The sequence below is a fragment of the Tamandua tetradactyla genome, chromosome 1 (genome assembly GCF_023851605.1).
Source record: "Tamandua tetradactyla isolate mTamTet1 chromosome 1, mTamTet1.pri, whole genome shotgun sequence".
NCBI lineage: Eukaryota > Metazoa > Chordata > Mammalia > Pilosa > Myrmecophagidae > Tamandua > Tamandua tetradactyla.
The window spans coordinates 606370-623319 of NC_135327.1; the positions used below are offsets into that span (position 1 = coordinate 606370).

Consider the following 16950-nt stretch of genomic DNA (forward strand, 5'->3'; position numbering starts at 1 on the left):
ATTTATGTTTATCTACCACTTATTTTCTATATCTTCAGCTAAATTATAAATTCCATGAGGGCAGAGATGGTATCTGTCACTGACATAAAAGTACTCATAAGAATATCTTGTTCAGACTCACTTAAGTAGTTATAATTTATAAGAAACTACTTTATTGGAAAGAAATTTATCAGAAATTTGAGTTCCACTCCTTTTAAAAAACCATCAATATTCAAACTAATTTCTTTTATTATAGTATTATTCCAATTTAGCATTAAACGTTTATTTTAAAAATTCACCAAAGCAATAATTTTATCTTTGAGGTATATATTTTGATGTAGACAAAAGTTATTTAAAAGGAATAGAATTTTATTCCTAGATAAAAAATACAGTGCTTTATTTGAATTGTCAGTTTGGACATCCAGTGCTCTTCTAACATTTTACAGTGGGCATTTAATTTAATCACTATCAATGTTTTTATTTTTAAGATCTTATTTTGGTGATTTGGGAAGACTAAGTGATTTTTAAAATTGTATTGATACTCATTTTGTAACTAAAATATAATTACAAAACTTCTTAAAAGTTTAAGTATTACTGTGTACAATTAAACATAGCTTAAAATATTTTGAAATATATATTTATGTTTCATAGTTTTTAAGGGAAAAAATACTATGTTTTGGATAATTCTATGTTCCCAACATGTAGGCTCTCAGTATTTGTTGAATGAGTAAACATCTTACAGTGGACTTAACTTTTAGTTTTAAATTACCAATGAATGTAGCCTATACAATTAGAATTTAACATAGTCAAGCCATAAATTATTTTGTTTCAAAAATTTTAAAGACATGGATGAGATTTTTCTAGCCCATTCAGGTTTCATTCAATTGAAAATGTACTTACTGGCATCCAAGTGGCATAAACATACATTTAATGTCACGAACGTTATTATAGGTTTTTTCACTAATTATTTAGGATCCCAATTTTCAAATTATAAAATTAATATCAGTTAATTTTGTCACATGTCCAAAAATAAAGATGTACAACAGGTATACTCTGAAGACTGTTGAAAAGATTGTACTATACATAGTTAAAAGAAACTGCATTACCCACATCAAGAACTTGTGAGAATGCTTTTTGTCAAATCCAATTTATAACATTCATAGAGCTAATATAAAGTTGGAATTGAGGAACACAACCATATATGTCTTTAAATTTGATGGCAGATAAAAAGCCAGTTTGAAAAATTAATAATTCCAGATCTCTAGAATAAATTCTGTATTTAGCCTGATATCTAACATCATATCTCATTTAATAAGTAGAAATGTTACTGTAACCATTTGATACAAATATTGGATCCATCATACAGAGAACTTAAAAGGACAAATAATTAAGTTAGCCAGAGAAGGGACATTCTAAGAGAAAACAGTCATGGCTACAATAAAGTTTTCTACTTAATGTATCATACACACAAAGATGTAAGGCAGCAGAGTGTCCAATCCTTTTTCCTCAATAAATGATTCAGTATTTGGGACAGATTATAAAAACAAATAAAGACTAAAAATTCCCACCCTCAAAGGTTGGCATTAAAACTTTCTTTCTAATCAATTTAGAGTTGTTTCTAAATACTAGGCAGCAACATTCCAAGTTGAACCTGTTTTTAAAAATCTGGAATGATATTAGAGCAGGGAGCTACCCCAGCATAGATAAGTTTAAAAAAATCCATTTGGTGACAGTGTTTTATTTTGTTAATCTTGAATTAAAATTTATCCTCTGCATAAACAAAGAATTTCACATCTACACTAATGAGTGTGCTCAAAAGTAATAGGTTCTTAACAAAGAAAAAGGAGCTAGAGAAAATTTTAGCTTTAAGGCAGAAGAAGATATGTTGCATGAAATCTCTACTGTCCTACTATTTGCCTAATATCACAATTTGTGAAGCAACAGCTGATAACTATCTCAAAATCCATTTATTTTCATATTACTATACTGCATGCAATCTAATCTTGACAGAGGGAAATACTGGTTAGTTTTCCCAGAATTATACTGTAGAACAGGTGTAAGATGCCAAATATCTGTACTTACTTTTGGTGTTGGGCAAGAAGCTGTAGAGAGGCAAGAAGTAGCCTGGGCATGAGGCGATTCGGAAGGAGTAGTGCTGAGGGAAGCTGTGTCTCTTGGGAGCACCTGAACACCATGAGAAATGATGGAGTCTGGAATCTGAACAAGTGGGAACAAGTATAGTTTAATATTCTGAAAATACCAACAACATGTAAAAGCAATATCCATGTTTAATTTGGGGGGAGGGCATTCTTTGCTGCTCAGCTTTCACATACTTGATGCCACTTAGTGTTAGATAAATGTACCCAGTAATTTGGGATGGGATAGAAATCTTCAGATTGAAAATATTTCCCCTGGCCAATTACTAATTCACAAAACTTTTTTTTATATGAGAGGCAGTATTGTACTGTGGTTGGGAGTCAAATACCTGATGTCCATATACTGGCTCATATGATAACTTGAATAGTCTGAAACCTTAATTTGTTCTCCACCTTTTTCCACCCTCACTGCTCCAAGCTCACAGCATCAACAAGCTATCTTGTACTCTCTAGGTTCCAGCTGGGTTCAGCCACTGGGAGCCACTGGCAGGAGACTTAAGGGTGAGAGGAGAGTAAGGTCTGGAATTTATTCCCCTGGTTCCCTACTGAGTCATCACAGATTGGCTGTATTCTTCAAACCACAATCACAGCTCCTGTCACGTGGCCTTTGTTTACAGTTCTTACTTTGGGTTGCAGGAGCAGCTCCCTATCTCTGCCTACTCTTACTAGTTGCAGGGCACTGCATATCTTGTTTTTCCTAAACTCTACCCAAACCTTTGTAAATACTATATAGTCCTTTATTAAACCTTCCCCATTTATTTGGTTTAAGTGTGCTTTTTAACTTCAGCTGGATATATCTTTTGAAAATCCATTTCCTTTATCTGGTAAATGATGATAATGACAGCATCTGACTCGTGGGATTATTGTAAGGGTTAAGCAATACAATGCATGTAATTTAGCATCTTTAAGTAGTAAGAACTTAATAAATGTTGGCTACCATGTTACCTGGCAACATGGAAAAGACTGATGTAACTGAGTAGCAGTATTCTAAAAATACACAAAGAAAAATAATTTAGGTTATATATTTTTAAATTATTAATACTTATGTTTCTTATAAAATATTTTTTAGGCTACATAAAATTTATTTAATGTTTTGGGCTAGTACTAATGGGAACAGGTCTTCTATTCTTAGAATGAGAACTTTGCAACTTCCAAATTTTGTGTACGAGTTGAAATACATATGATAAAACAACAAGCAATTAATATTGAATCAACAAATATCATCCTGCTGTGTGAAAAGAAGGAAGCAGCAGACTTCGAGATGAGAAAGACTCTCCTGAAACTATGCACAATTTCTTTCTCACAAAGGTCATAATACTATTTTCATTGAAGCTATTTTAATTTGTCTTCACACCAATATCAATAATACCTGTGGTATTGCCACCACTTCAGAGCTCAACAGTTTGTAGTTTGTGAACAATATCCCCATAACTAGGATGAAAAGCAATGGGAATTCTAAGAAAAATGGTTCTATCTGCTAGCTCATTTGAATACTGAACTGTGATAAATATATTCAAGAAGATAGTCTTATTTAGAGGAGCTATTTGTTCCACTTATGTCTAAATAAAAAGGCCATATATTGGGGAGAGGAAAGAGGTTAAGTGCCTCTAAAATATTTCACATGGCACCATGTCCTTCTTTTTCATAGCAACATATATTTTTATTTGATCAATGTCTATTGCCCATACTAGAATGTATCATCACGATGATGGAACTGTATTTTTTGCTACTACTGTTATGTCCAGTACCTACTAAATTGCCTACATGAAATAGCATGTCTGTGTATATATACTACATCTCTTGTGTGTGGATGTAAGCATGCATGTGGGTGTATAAACAATAGTAGGATATTTGAGAGGAAATAATTTAAAATATTGGGATATGGACTTTTTGGCTACTATTTTGATGCTATAAAAAGCCTATTAAAAATATGGATCTGGAACTCAGGAAAAAATTGGGGTTGGATATATAATTTGGGAATTATCAATGGAGGTGGTAATTTTACTTATGCAAATATTTCAGATCACCCAAGGAGAGTATGCAAAGACCAAACCATGATGGTTGAAAATCCCACATGATTAAAGATTTAACAAAAAGGGAACTGTGGGGAAAAGATCTATAATGGGATGGCCATAAGTTTATTTTGCTTTGGACAACCTGAGTTTTTATGTATTATTCTGGCACAATTATTAAGTAGAACCTCTCCCTACCTTTCAAAAGTATTCTGGCTTGGAAATTAAATTCCTTGGATACGCTGTCTATAAGAAGCTCTTATAAAAGGCATTAAGTCAAAACTAAATGTCAACAAGTGACAGCATGGGGGGAGGTATGGATTCTTTCGGAAGAAAAGGAAATGTCTTCATATAGATTATGGTGGCAAAGGCATGTCTATTTATTTAGGTTGGGTTGTATGATGTGTGAATTAAACTGTTTAAAAATGAACAGAGAGAAAGAAGTGCTAGAGAAAATACAGAGAAAAAGATGGACCTATTCAGTGTTGGCAGGGAAACTGAGATGTGCAGCCCCTTAGGGGGCAGCATGGTGGTTCCACAGGAACCACCTAGGGGCGGGGTTGCCCTATGATCCTGAAACCCCATTGTTTAGTACACACCTGCACACTGGTGTTTAAGGTGGCAGTGTTCACAATTCATAATGGATGGAGGTGACCTAAGGGTACAATAACTGAGGAATGGAAGGGGGACTGTGTTGTATACACACAATGGACTACTGAGTGGCCACCAAGAAGGAATGAAATTGGGAGGGCATGCAACTAGGTGTATGAACCTTAAGGACTATATGGTGAATGAAATGTCAGGAACAAAAAGACAAATATTATCATGCTTCTCTCATATGGACTAACTATAATATAAAAACTCAGTGAAATGAAGTTGAGAACGTGGGTTGTCATGTTGGGGCCTATTGTAAAGGGTCCTAGTTTATGAGCTCTTACAGCAGTCACATATATTCAGGTACTGTTTTTTTCTCCTGATCCAATCTTGTGGAGGTGGCCTTTTCTTTCAATCTTGATTCAATACTGTAGGGTGGAAAATTTGTATTAGATTATCTCCATGAAGATATGACACACCCAATTGTGGGTGTGACCTTTTGATTAGATGAAGATGTGACTCCATCTGTTCAAGGTGGGCCTTGATTAGTTTCCAGAATCCTTTAAAAAAGGGAAGCATTTTGGAGAAACCTCACATGCAGATGCTTGGAGAACAGTTGCTTCAGAGCTGACAGAAAAATAGGTGTTTGGAGATGCTTGGGGTGCTGACAGAGAGAGCAGATACCTAGACAAAGGCAGAGCCCAGTGCCTTCCCATGAGATGCTAAGCAAGCCAGAACCCAGAATCGTATCCTGGAGGAACTAAGTGATGGCCCATATATGCTTAGAAAGGAAACCACTGGCATTAGAAGCTGGAAGCAATGGAATGAGAAACAAAATCAAAGACCATGTGCCTTCCCAGCTGACAGAGGTGTTCCACACAGCATCAGTCTTTCTTGAGTGAAGATAGCTTCTTGCTGGTGCCTTAATGTGGACATTTTTTTTGGCCTTAGAACTGGGAACTTATAGCATAATAAATCCCCTTTTAAAAGCCATTCCATTCTGGTATATTTCTAGCAACTTAAACTAATACAAGATCCTCAACAGAAAGACTACCAAGACAGAATATAGGAGAAAAGAGAAGAAACAGACATGGAAGAACAAGACGGTGATAGTCACTATTTTCCCAAGAGGGAGAGATTTCATTATTGATGAAGACAGACACCTGATTACAAGGAGTTGAAACAGGAATTGGAGGTAAGGAAATGAAAGCAGTGACTATGGATTACTCTGTTAAGGGCCATGTGTACTGTTTCCATTTGGGGGCATTAGGAACAACGTCACCATAAACATTCCTGTTCATGGATTATGATACACACATGATTAAATTTCTAGGACATGTACACATACATGCAGGTGTACAATTACTGTTTATGGAGAATAAATACTCTCCTTTACTAATTACCAAATTAGCTGAACCACTTTATATGACTATCAACAGAGAACAGCGAGTTCCTCTTACTCTACAACAAATTGCCTCTACTCAATATTGTCAATATTTTCAAATCTGGTGGGTGTGTAATGATATATCTTTATGGTTTAATTTGTTTTTCCTTGATTCCTAATAAGAGTGAGCACTTATTCATATGATCATGAGCCATCTAGAGTTTCTCTTTAGTGAAGTCTTTGTTAGTTTATTGCCCATTTTACCCTTATTGCGCTGTTTTCTCTTACTGAATTGTTAGATTTATACATCTAGTCTAGATAACTAGTCCTTTATCAAATATATATGGTATAAATACTTTTTCCTACTCTGTAGTTTATCTTTTCACTTACTTTATCATGCCTTTCCATAAGAGGAAGCTTTTAATTTTAATGTAGTTAAATATATCAATATTGTCCTTTATTGTTAGTAGTTTTTGTGTTTCAAAAAGAACCTTCTTAAAAGGAAATGTCTTCATATAGATTCTGATGGTGAAGGCATGGCTATGCGATTATACTGGGAACCACTGATTTTTTTAACTTAGGTTAGATTGTATGATGTGTAAATAAACTGTCTAAAAATGAACAGAGAGAAACAAGTGCTGGAGAAAATGCAGAGAAAGAGATGTACCTATTCACTTTTGATGGTGAAGCTGAGAGGTGCAGCTCTTTTGTAGGGCAGTGTGATGGTTCCACAGGGGTGGGGCTGTCATATGATCCTGCAACCCCATTGCTAGGTACATAACTCAAGCAACTGAGAATGGGAATACAAATGGACACTTGCACATTGGTGTTTATGGTGGCAGTGTCTGTAGTGGATGGAGGTGGTATAAGAGTACAATGACTAAGGAATGGAAGGGGGAATTGTGGTGTAGTCAATGGATGACTGAGCAAGAATGAAGTTGTGAGGCATGCAATTAGCTGAATGAAGCTTGAGGATAATATGTTGAATGAAATGTCAAGAAACAAAAACACAAATATTTCCATTCCTCACTCTTATGGGCTAACTATAATACACAAACTCAGAAAATTGAAGTTGAGAACATGGGTTATCAGATTGCAGCCTATTGTATAGCATCCTAGATTATAAACTCTTACACCAGTCACATCTATTTCAAAGTTGGAACCATTATTTCTAAATTCTGAGACATTTGTGTATAACCTAGTCATTCTCTGAAACTTCAGGTACTTATGTAACACCTAAGTCTCAAAATTAGAGCTCTGAAGCTTTGAAAGTCAGCATTATTCCATAGAGCAACTGTAAAAAAAAGTTGAAAAAGTGATCAGACTTCAAATAGAAATATGAATGAAGCTGACCTGGATAGGACTAAGGTAAATCAGAATACAGGGTAAAGGATTAGATGGACCATATCTTAAAATTTCAACTTCTCTGTGAGATCAAAGGAAGAAATACTTGGTATAAAATTTATATTTCAGGTAGTGCATTGTTCAATTCAACTTGTATGGTCAGCTTATGCAAACACAATGATCACATGGAATCTTGAAAAGGGCATAAGATCTTGTTGGTTTTTACAGGCTAGAAGATACCCAGATATGTTTCAGGGTAACTTGGGCAGAGGATTACAAAGTATTTGCAAAGCCCTATTGGGGGATTGGGGAGAAAGGAGGAAATATTAAACTTCCCCGACTGGGGAATTCCTGATATTCTCGCAAACAGTGGGAACAGTCAATTCAATAAGATGAGCCCTTGATCTTGGGGTTCACTCCTATGAAACTTACCCCTATGAAGGAGAAGCTACACCTACTTACAATGATGTCTAAGAGTCATCTACAGTGAACCTCTTTTGTTGCTCAGATGTGGCCTCTCTAAGACAACTCTGCAGGTGAACCCACTTCCCTCTCCTCTAAATGGGACATTATTCCCAGGGGTGTAAATCTTCCTGGTAACATGGGACAGGACTCCCAGGATGAGCTGGGACTTGGCATCATAAGCTTGAGAAAGCCTTCTTGAGCAAAAGGAGGAGAGAGAAATGAGACAAAAAGTTTTGGTCGCTGAGAGATTTCAAACAGAGTTGAGAGGTTATCCTAGAGGTTATTGAACCAATAATTTTTGTTCAAAAAAATTCATTTTTTAATAGAGTAGTGTTAAATACAAGTAAAAATTTTCCTCTTCTTTGGTTGTTTTCCCTTATACAAGTTTACTGATTGACTTAGCTAATATTACTCCTACATAATGTTTACAATTATGGAAAATATATTTATGCTTGATTAAATTGAATCATTTCAACAATAATTTACGTTAGCTTGAAGATAACTTCTAAGATCTTTAGGTAACTTAAACTTTGGACTGATTAAGTTAATGGACACTCATCAGATACATAGACAATTTTTAAATAAATTGATTATTGATTATAATTTTAAGCTTACATATTTTTGTTCCTTATTTGTATTTACTATATAGATGCTACAATTTTGGGTCATATTTATGAACATCTTTTTGTCTGACTTAGCAAACAGTAAAAGGGTTTTATGTGGTTGTAGAAAGTTGCACTACATATATGTTCAAGAGCTTTGCTAGTCTGCTAAAATGCATGTATGTCAGACACTTCTCAATTATTCACCCCCAAGTTTTATCAGCAAAATAGAAATCAGTTAATTCTGTTAAAAGTTACAATTAATATGTGTGGTTGAGAATATACTAGAAGCAAAAGTAACAGAGAAATACAATTATGTGTGCATTGCTTTTTTTTTTTTTAACATGGGCAGGCACTGTGCTTTTGTTTTAAAAGAAAAAGAGAAGTTTTGTCCTAAAGCAACGTTTCTTGAACTTTTCTGTCTCCTGACCCCTTGAAATTTATTTACAACCCCAAAGAGCTTTTGTATATGTGGGCTATAACAACCAACATTTACTGAATTTGAAATTCACACAGATAACCAGGCCATTCAGAATGAAAGGGGCACATTAATGAAATAAGTGCCAAATAAGCATTCCCATAGTTAACATAGCATCTATAGTAGCTTTAAGAAAACTGAAGGCCTTCTTTTTCATTCTTTTTTTTGATACCTATTTCTTCCTTTTCATTATTTTCTATGGATGCCATGTCTGAAAACAAGAGCATTATACTCATTTATGTATAGCTCTTTAAGTCTAAACACTCTATAGCATCTGTCAAAAAGATGAATATTGACAAAAGACTTTATAACTTTTAATAAATGAGAAAAGTTCCAGGGTGGTACTACATGAGGACATCCAGTTAGAACAGTTCAACAGCCTTTGTCAACTAGTTCCTCCAGGGAATTAAGGCCTAATGTTGTATGGTATTCATTGTATGTAATGAATTAACTTCTCTCTAATGCATATAGAATGGTAGTAGTTATATACACACCTTGAGAGAATAGGAATAAAGAAAAGTCACTCAAATCATTTTTGATATACTAACCTGAAACAGAATATGATAATGTAAATCTTGGTTATAAATGCAGAATAGTTTGAAAACCAAAATGATGTTATAGTTGTGGTGGTTGATTTATGACATTAAGAAAACAAAACAAAAGACAATCCTGCTTCAAGTTTGGCTTATTTTGGAATGTTTACAGTTTATAGCAAAGGCATATCTGAAGAATTGACATATTAGTTGTCAAATGAAATTCACTAATAATTTAACTCTATTTGGCCTCTGATTAAGCCAAATTTCTATCTAGCCAGGTATGGCTTATTCAATACAACATTGGTAACATTTGGTAGTTAATCTCCCAAGAGACTACTAAGGCTGAGTTGTTTTTGTTTTTTAATTCTGATGTTTCTTCTTCCTAAATATTTAAATCCAAATTTTAACTTGTTACTTCTTTTTCCTTTCATTTTGTAGCCATAGTAGAGGGAGTCAGGTTGACTTTTTTTCCAGCCATGGAAATTCTCACTGCTTAATCATTTATACGTATTGGTTTAATTTTTTCTAACCTGGAGGATTTTTGAGAACTGCTATTTAGCCAGTGACTGAAAGAATGAATATATATTCTTAAAAATTTCTATCGAAAGATTAGGAATCACAGAGTTTACATAGATACTCAACTCTAATTGTAATGAGAACATAGTGAAGGAAAAAAATGAGATGCAAAAACAATGAGGAATAAAAGCAAGGTTAATACAAATTAATATCAGCTTGACTAATTTGTCTACCTTTTAAGACTCAAAGTGATCATCTTAAGGGATGATCTTAATTAAGCCACATAACTTATTTAAAGATATGTGACAAAATTGCTAAGGGAAAAAAACCCCAAAACTTCTGAGCAGTGCATTTCTTGGACATAACATGATGAAAGTTCAATGCCACAAACTAGAGAATTGTTATGGCTGAGTACCTTAGGCACAGGAGAAACTCTATTAAATTAAATTCCTTCATCAAAAATACTCAGTGGTAATTACATTTTCATCAAAAAACGCTGCTGAAGAACCTAGAGAATAAAATAACATGTCTTCCAGGATATGTTACAGCTTACTCGAGGAGGTAGGCTGCATACTTGCAAAATTATTAATGCAAAAGCCTCATCTTACCCGTTCATCTGCATTGCCTGTTGCATGATGGGGATAATTGATAAGACCAGGGATGGGCTGTTCACTGTGTGCCATAACAGCAGGACTGGTGTAGAATGGATATTTCTAATGCACAAAACATAACAACTATGAATACAGTGACATGAGAACATGAAACTATACAAGTAAAAAGACTGTAAAGGAAAAAGGGGGAAAAATGGAACAATGAAATGCCAAATTTTTCTATATGTAGGATGAAACAATCAGCTTAGATCTCAAATGCTATAAGCCTTTTTCTTAAAATTGAAATGGATTATGTTTTTTACTCATTTAATTAAGAGTAAAAGAGAAGGGACACATAATGATTTTAAAATACAACTATTTTATCAATCAGTTCCATTAAACAACAACAACAACAATACATACCACTTAGAATTTAAGTAGCCTTAGGTAAGACTTAATGGATCACTGAACATATTTCAAGACAGAATAATCTGGTCATTAGTGAAAAAACCACCTACTGGTTGTCTGAATCGATACTTCAAAAGTATTTCACCACAATCCTTTCTAATCTACATGTTGCAAGAAAAAACCTCTGACACTATGTTTTAGCCTAAATATCTGGATCACCTATAAACTATATGGATTATTTTATACGGCAGTTAAATTTTCCATCTTCATGCTCTCAATCAACAAACAAACATCATTCTTGGAAATAATATGCTACTTTTAAAGATATTAAAACATAGTAGCTGGTTTAAATTTTAGTATTATAAGTATGTAAATCATATTTTGTGACTTTAAGATGACCAAATTTACTCAAATACCTCCAGAATTGCCCAAAGACAGAATCTGTAATACTCTAACAATACTGTTACTAGCACTGATTACTTTATTAAGTTAAAAAATGCAAATATATTATATCCACTTCCCCTCTATATCATTAGGATAAATTATTTCAAGTAATATTTAAGTGCTTAGTTTAAGGAAAATTCAACAACTTTGAACTGAAAAGCTTTATCATTTTTAAAAATGTATTCATCCTTCCTAATTCATTTCTTGGATCATCTAACTCTTCTAGCTTTAAGTTTGCCTGTTTGCTGCTCCTTCAGGAATTTGTGAAATTTTGATGTTCTGAACATATGAACATTTTACATTTAATATGCTGACAAAATGAATCCTTCAAAGAGTTATTAAATGCCCCATGTTTATCACGGAAGCTTTTACTTAATATGTTTCAGCAATATCTTTACTGCCTCAGAATTCAGAACAAATCTGAATGCCTTCAAGGACTCTACAAGTGGAAGGAACTTAGTGGTGGAATGCAACAAATATCTCAGCTCTTTTTCTTTAGCGTACCCTGAGGAGGTATGAACCGCATATGGAGATAGGATGGAACGAGGGATAAAATCAGTACATTTACCTGTGGGTCCTTTGGAACTTTGGGTCTGTCTCAGCAAGCTTAACTTTGCAGAAATGGCTGCTGCGGTTATATGTGATGAGGAACTGTTTTCTGTTGAAGCAACACCACTGTCTCTTTTCTTCTTCCTCTTCCTCACACTGAACCCCCTTGTCTTCTGTCTGTTTATGGGGGCTGGTTGTGGGAGGAGGAGAAAGAGGAGGTGGTGGGGATGGTAAATCTTCAAGTTCATCATGCACCTCCTTCACTTTTACAATGGCATCTTGTAAGAGGTCAATGGCATGAGGTAGAGCTGGCAGTGTGAACTGAAAGCATTCCTGTATGCAAGAAGAAAAAAAAATGAAGATGAAGCACTTTTCTAGGCATACAAAATGGTGGCAATTAAATTTATTTGTGTATTTAGATCAGTTTCATCTGTGAATTTGGATCTGGCCTCAAGAATGAAGAACAAATTAAGGCATTGCCTTTGCATGGTGAAATATGAAGCATGGCAAATTTTACAGTATTCTTCATAAGCTGAGGAACTAAAGTACTATCTAAGCCCACACTGCATTTTTTTAAAGTAGAATTTTCCCACTTTGAGTTTTAAAGCAAGATTATAGAAAAGACATGAAGTGGTTTCAGCCTTTTACAGCAGGGCACTAGAACTAAAACTCCAAATGAGGAGCAAATTACTTCATTCAGGGAGCTAAAGTCTGGACTACTATCATACATATAGATAGACAATGTTATGTAATATGTGCACAAATAGCTCGCACAGAGCACTGCATAGAAGTCAGTATAGTCTGCTGCTCCAGTGACTGCCATTCCCTATAATACCCCATCACAAGAGAAATAGGTGAGGACTCTAAAATAAAATATACAGACAAATATGTTTGCAGAAATAGGCAGATCTTTTTCTTTTCCTTCAAGGAAACTTACCTTAAAATAGAAGATGCAAAGGAACATGTAAGTGTTTGGAGGGTTACTGGGATATTAGGACCTTTATTTTCTGACCTCTCTTTGTATGGCTCAATCACTTTACTGTTTAAACATTGTGTAATGAAGAATTTCACCTTGCCCAAAGACAGCTCTAGCCTTTGTCCTTGGCTTCTAGGAGGTAATCTCTGTGCCCTTGGAATGTCATGCCTGATAGAAGAGTCTTTGTCTGCCCCAAAGTTTCTACTTAGAAAAATATTCAGCTAACAAATAAAGAAGGAATAATAAAATTAAGATATCACAATTTTGCAACTTGTACTGTTCAAGTAGATCTAAATTTTCGGGCATCAGTTTCTGATAACATCATAAAGGGGCATTTTCTTTCTGTATCTTCAAACTTCTCTCTCTGTGTTGGCTCTCAAGCCAAAATGGTTCATTCTTGAAGGACTCCAGTAAGCAACCCCACCTTGAATGGGTAGAGACACATCTCCATGGAAACAACTTGATCAAAAAGATTTCACCCAGGGGAATGCGAGGGTAGTTCAGTGATAGAATTCTCACAGGCGGGAGACGTGGGTTCGATTCCCAGTCCATGCACTTCCCAAACAAACAAGGAAAGCAAACTAACAAAAAAAACAAACCAAACAAAAATTCAACAAATGGTGCAGCAATAAGGGGATACTCACATGGAAAAATAATGAAATGTGACCCCCGCCATACTGCATAAAAAAGTAAAAAAAAAAAAAAGTAAAAAAGATTCCACATAGGAACACTGAATTAGGATTAAAAAACATGGCTTTTCTGGGGTACACAACAGTTTCAAACCTGCACAGATGGTTATTATGAGGATTTAATGAGTTAAAATATTTACTATCTTGCCCTTTACAAAAAGTTTGTCAACTCCTGCTCTAAGTCATTAGGGTTAAACAATCAAGCAAGCCTAACTATGTTCTACTTAAATTGCCTTAAGAACCTACTGGGAATTAAACAGAATCCCTTCCTTGCACCTCCTGAGCCCCCAATCATAAACACCATGTTTTCCCCACTTTTGGAAGCTGGTCATTTATAAAGATAAAGCCTGAAAAAATTATTGTGCATAATTAGCGCTTGTGGTAAAACCAGACACAAAAATGTGGATGGGTGAAAATGAAAGACAGAACCAAATTCCATCTTGTTTTATCCAGAACTTATAATCCTTCTGAAGAAAGGCCACCTACCTGTCACCTGGACACCAAGACTCCAACTTGGTAGGAGTCCAAATTTTCACTTCTAGGGTTCAGAAATCAGCAAACTACTGCCCAAGGACAAATCCTGACCCCATCCTGTTTGCGTACATGACCCGTGAGCTAAATGGCTTTCACATTTTTTAATGGGTAGAAAAAATTAAAATAATATTCCATAACGTGAAAATTACAATGAAATTAAATTCCAGTGTCACACATAAAGTTTTACTTGACCACAACCATGCCCATTGGCTTATGTACTGTGTATATCTGTTTTCAGGCAAACGTAACAGAGCTGAGTAGTTCTGACAGGGCTGTAAAGCCTACTATTTACCATCTGCCTGCTTACAGAAAAGTTTTGCTGACCCCCCCATCCCCCGAGCCCACATCAGACGGAAAAGAAGAACCATCCTGAAGAACCCAAACAACTGTGACATAACAAAATGGTGATTTTAAGCCTTGAGATGGTTTAATGGAGCAGTAGATAATCAAAACATATATTGCTGCATGAAAAAAGTTACAAAGAGTTAATTACCATTTGTGTTGAAAAAAGTTACATGTGAACACATTTTTCAAATGCATTTTCTATAGAAATAGGCTTCCCTACTCCATACTTCTTTCCTCTCACCCCCGTCTTTTATTTTTTCACAGAACTGATGACAAAAACTTGAGAACCTCTCCACAAACAATCAAGACATCCTGAAAAGTTAACCTCTTTTCTTTAAAAATCCTCTCTAAGAATTCAATTTATCATTTTTTGACGAACACATTTAAGAATTGAGTGCCTGGCCTAAAAGTAAGTTTTAATAAGCTACTGGTGTCTACTCACAAATAAAATAGAATTATTCTGCTCAATAACATGAGCTTAGCTTAACATTTTTATAACACAAGTAGGAGGACCTGAGATGCCTTTAGAGACCCAGAAGGACAGCCAAGAGAGTCTCTTGTTCTCCAGGTTCCAAGCTCCAAATAATTCAGAAACACTGCCTAAACGTGTGTTAATTAGATGGCCTTGAGCCAAACACAGTCCTTCCAGAGTTGTTAATTACATCCGCCCCTAGAAATGTTACTCAACGTTTGCATAATATAGGACGGTAGGGCCTAGAGACCCCAAACCAAACAAAGGGATTCTCAGCACCGTAGAAGCCAAGGAAGTCTGGTTTTGCAAATTTGGAGATAGGACATCTGAAAATGACTAGTATCATTATGGCATTCCAAAGATAACGATGAGTCCTAAACTCCGCTAACATTCCTCAAAATAAGTATGTTTACAATGTTGCTTTCCTCAAAAAAAAAAATCATTAAAATCATTAAGTAGTATGTGAAATATATATCTATAAACTAAAAGTTATAGACCAGGAGACCTTTTTTGTTAAAAACAAAACAGCAAAAGTTTTGCGGCTCTTACACACCGTAAAGGGGGGAAAATACAGGTGTAAGAGAGATCCTGCCAGAACCCCAAGAGCCAGGCTCCAGATGTGCAGCGGCGCCGGCATCTCCCGGCCAGTGGCGCCAAGGGAGAACGCAGCGCAAACCTGCCCGTCACCCTAGGGAGCAACCCCTGCCAACGTGGGCACCGAGGCGGCCCGAGTCCGGATGCCAGGGAAAGGAGCAGAAGAGGAGGCGAGCGATTCACACTGTTCGGCCAGAACAAATCACACCCGCGGAACTGGAACTAGTGAGACTTGGGGGACGCACGCTTTTGACTTTAGACGCAGACGCGCGTGACAGAACCTAAGCACAAAAAGAAATGGCACAGAAGGGCCCAAGACTCACTCGCCTCTGCAGAGGAAGGGGACCTCGCGCCGCGCCTCGGACCAGGGCCGGGGTCCACGCGCCCGGGCCTCCGACACCGCGGACAGAGGGAGTCGGGCGGCCGTGGGCTTCCTCTCCACCCCACGACCCGGGGCGAGGGTTCCGAAGCGGGGACGTGCGGGGTGACCCCAGGCTTGACCCAGGCAGGGACCCCGCGCCGAATTAGGCTACGACGCGGCGGGACGCCGGGGAGGTGTCTTGGGAAATGGCGCGGGGTCTCCGGTAGCGGGTTGAGGAGGTAGGAGGAGGGGAAGCCGGCGTAGTCCGCGCGGACGCGGGGCGAGAGGGCGCTCCGGGAACGCGCCGCCACCCGACTCACCTCCCTCAGCGGCTCCCGCGGCCGCTCGGCGCTCCGGTGCCCCGCTCCGAGGCTGCCTAGGCCGCTCCTTCCTGCCGCCGCCGTCGCAGGCCTGGCGCTCCACTCCGGTGGGAACCGGGTCCAGCGCCGCCGCCGCCGCCGCGTCTCCGGCCTCCGCAGCGGCGAGTCCCCGTCCCCGGGCAGCGCCGGCGGCGCCGGGGAAAGGGGGCGGGGCCACGAGCGCGAGGAGGCGGGAGCCTTGCGAGTGAGCGGCGCGTAATGAGAAGCGGCTGCTCAGAAAAGAGCTGGAGACCCTCCCCTCCCTCAGCACTTTCCTCCGGCCCCGAGAGCATGTTCCCGAACGTAGGGACAACCACACCCAGTGCCGCACACCTTGCCAGACTCACTGATCCCTTTCTTGGAGTCCCAGCCAAAACTGCCCAATATAGAGGGGGAGACAGGTAGAAAACTGCCCAACGAGAAATAGGTATTTAAGGGTCTGTTAGACGCCGGTGGTTAAAGGATTCCAGGAGACAGTGAGTTAAGGCTTAATAGTTTATTGAGAGAGAGAAACAGATTGAGAGCTAAGAAAGAACAGGCAGGTGGGAGCCAACGAAACCTGC

General features: G+C 37.4%; 1 protein-coding gene across 1 annotated transcript in view; it reads right to left on the reverse strand.

Annotated features, from left to right (window-relative positions):
• The window catches only part of LOC143679957 (uncharacterized), a 137985-nt gene extending 121305 nt beyond the window's left edge, over positions 1 to 16680 (reverse strand). The window contains exons 1-5 of the mRNA XM_077156453.1: positions 16659 to 16680; positions 16349 to 16617; positions 12077 to 12390; positions 10675 to 10779; positions 2062 to 2196 (exon numbers count right to left, since the gene is read on the reverse strand). Coding sequence (XP_077012568.1) covers positions 2062 to 2196; positions 10675 to 10779; positions 12077 to 12390; positions 16349 to 16617; positions 16659 to 16680 — 845 coding nt within the window. The remainder of the gene's footprint in view (positions 1 to 2061; positions 2197 to 10674; positions 10780 to 12076; positions 12391 to 16348; positions 16618 to 16658) is intronic.
• Between the last annotated feature and the right edge of the window lie 270 nt (positions 16681 to 16950).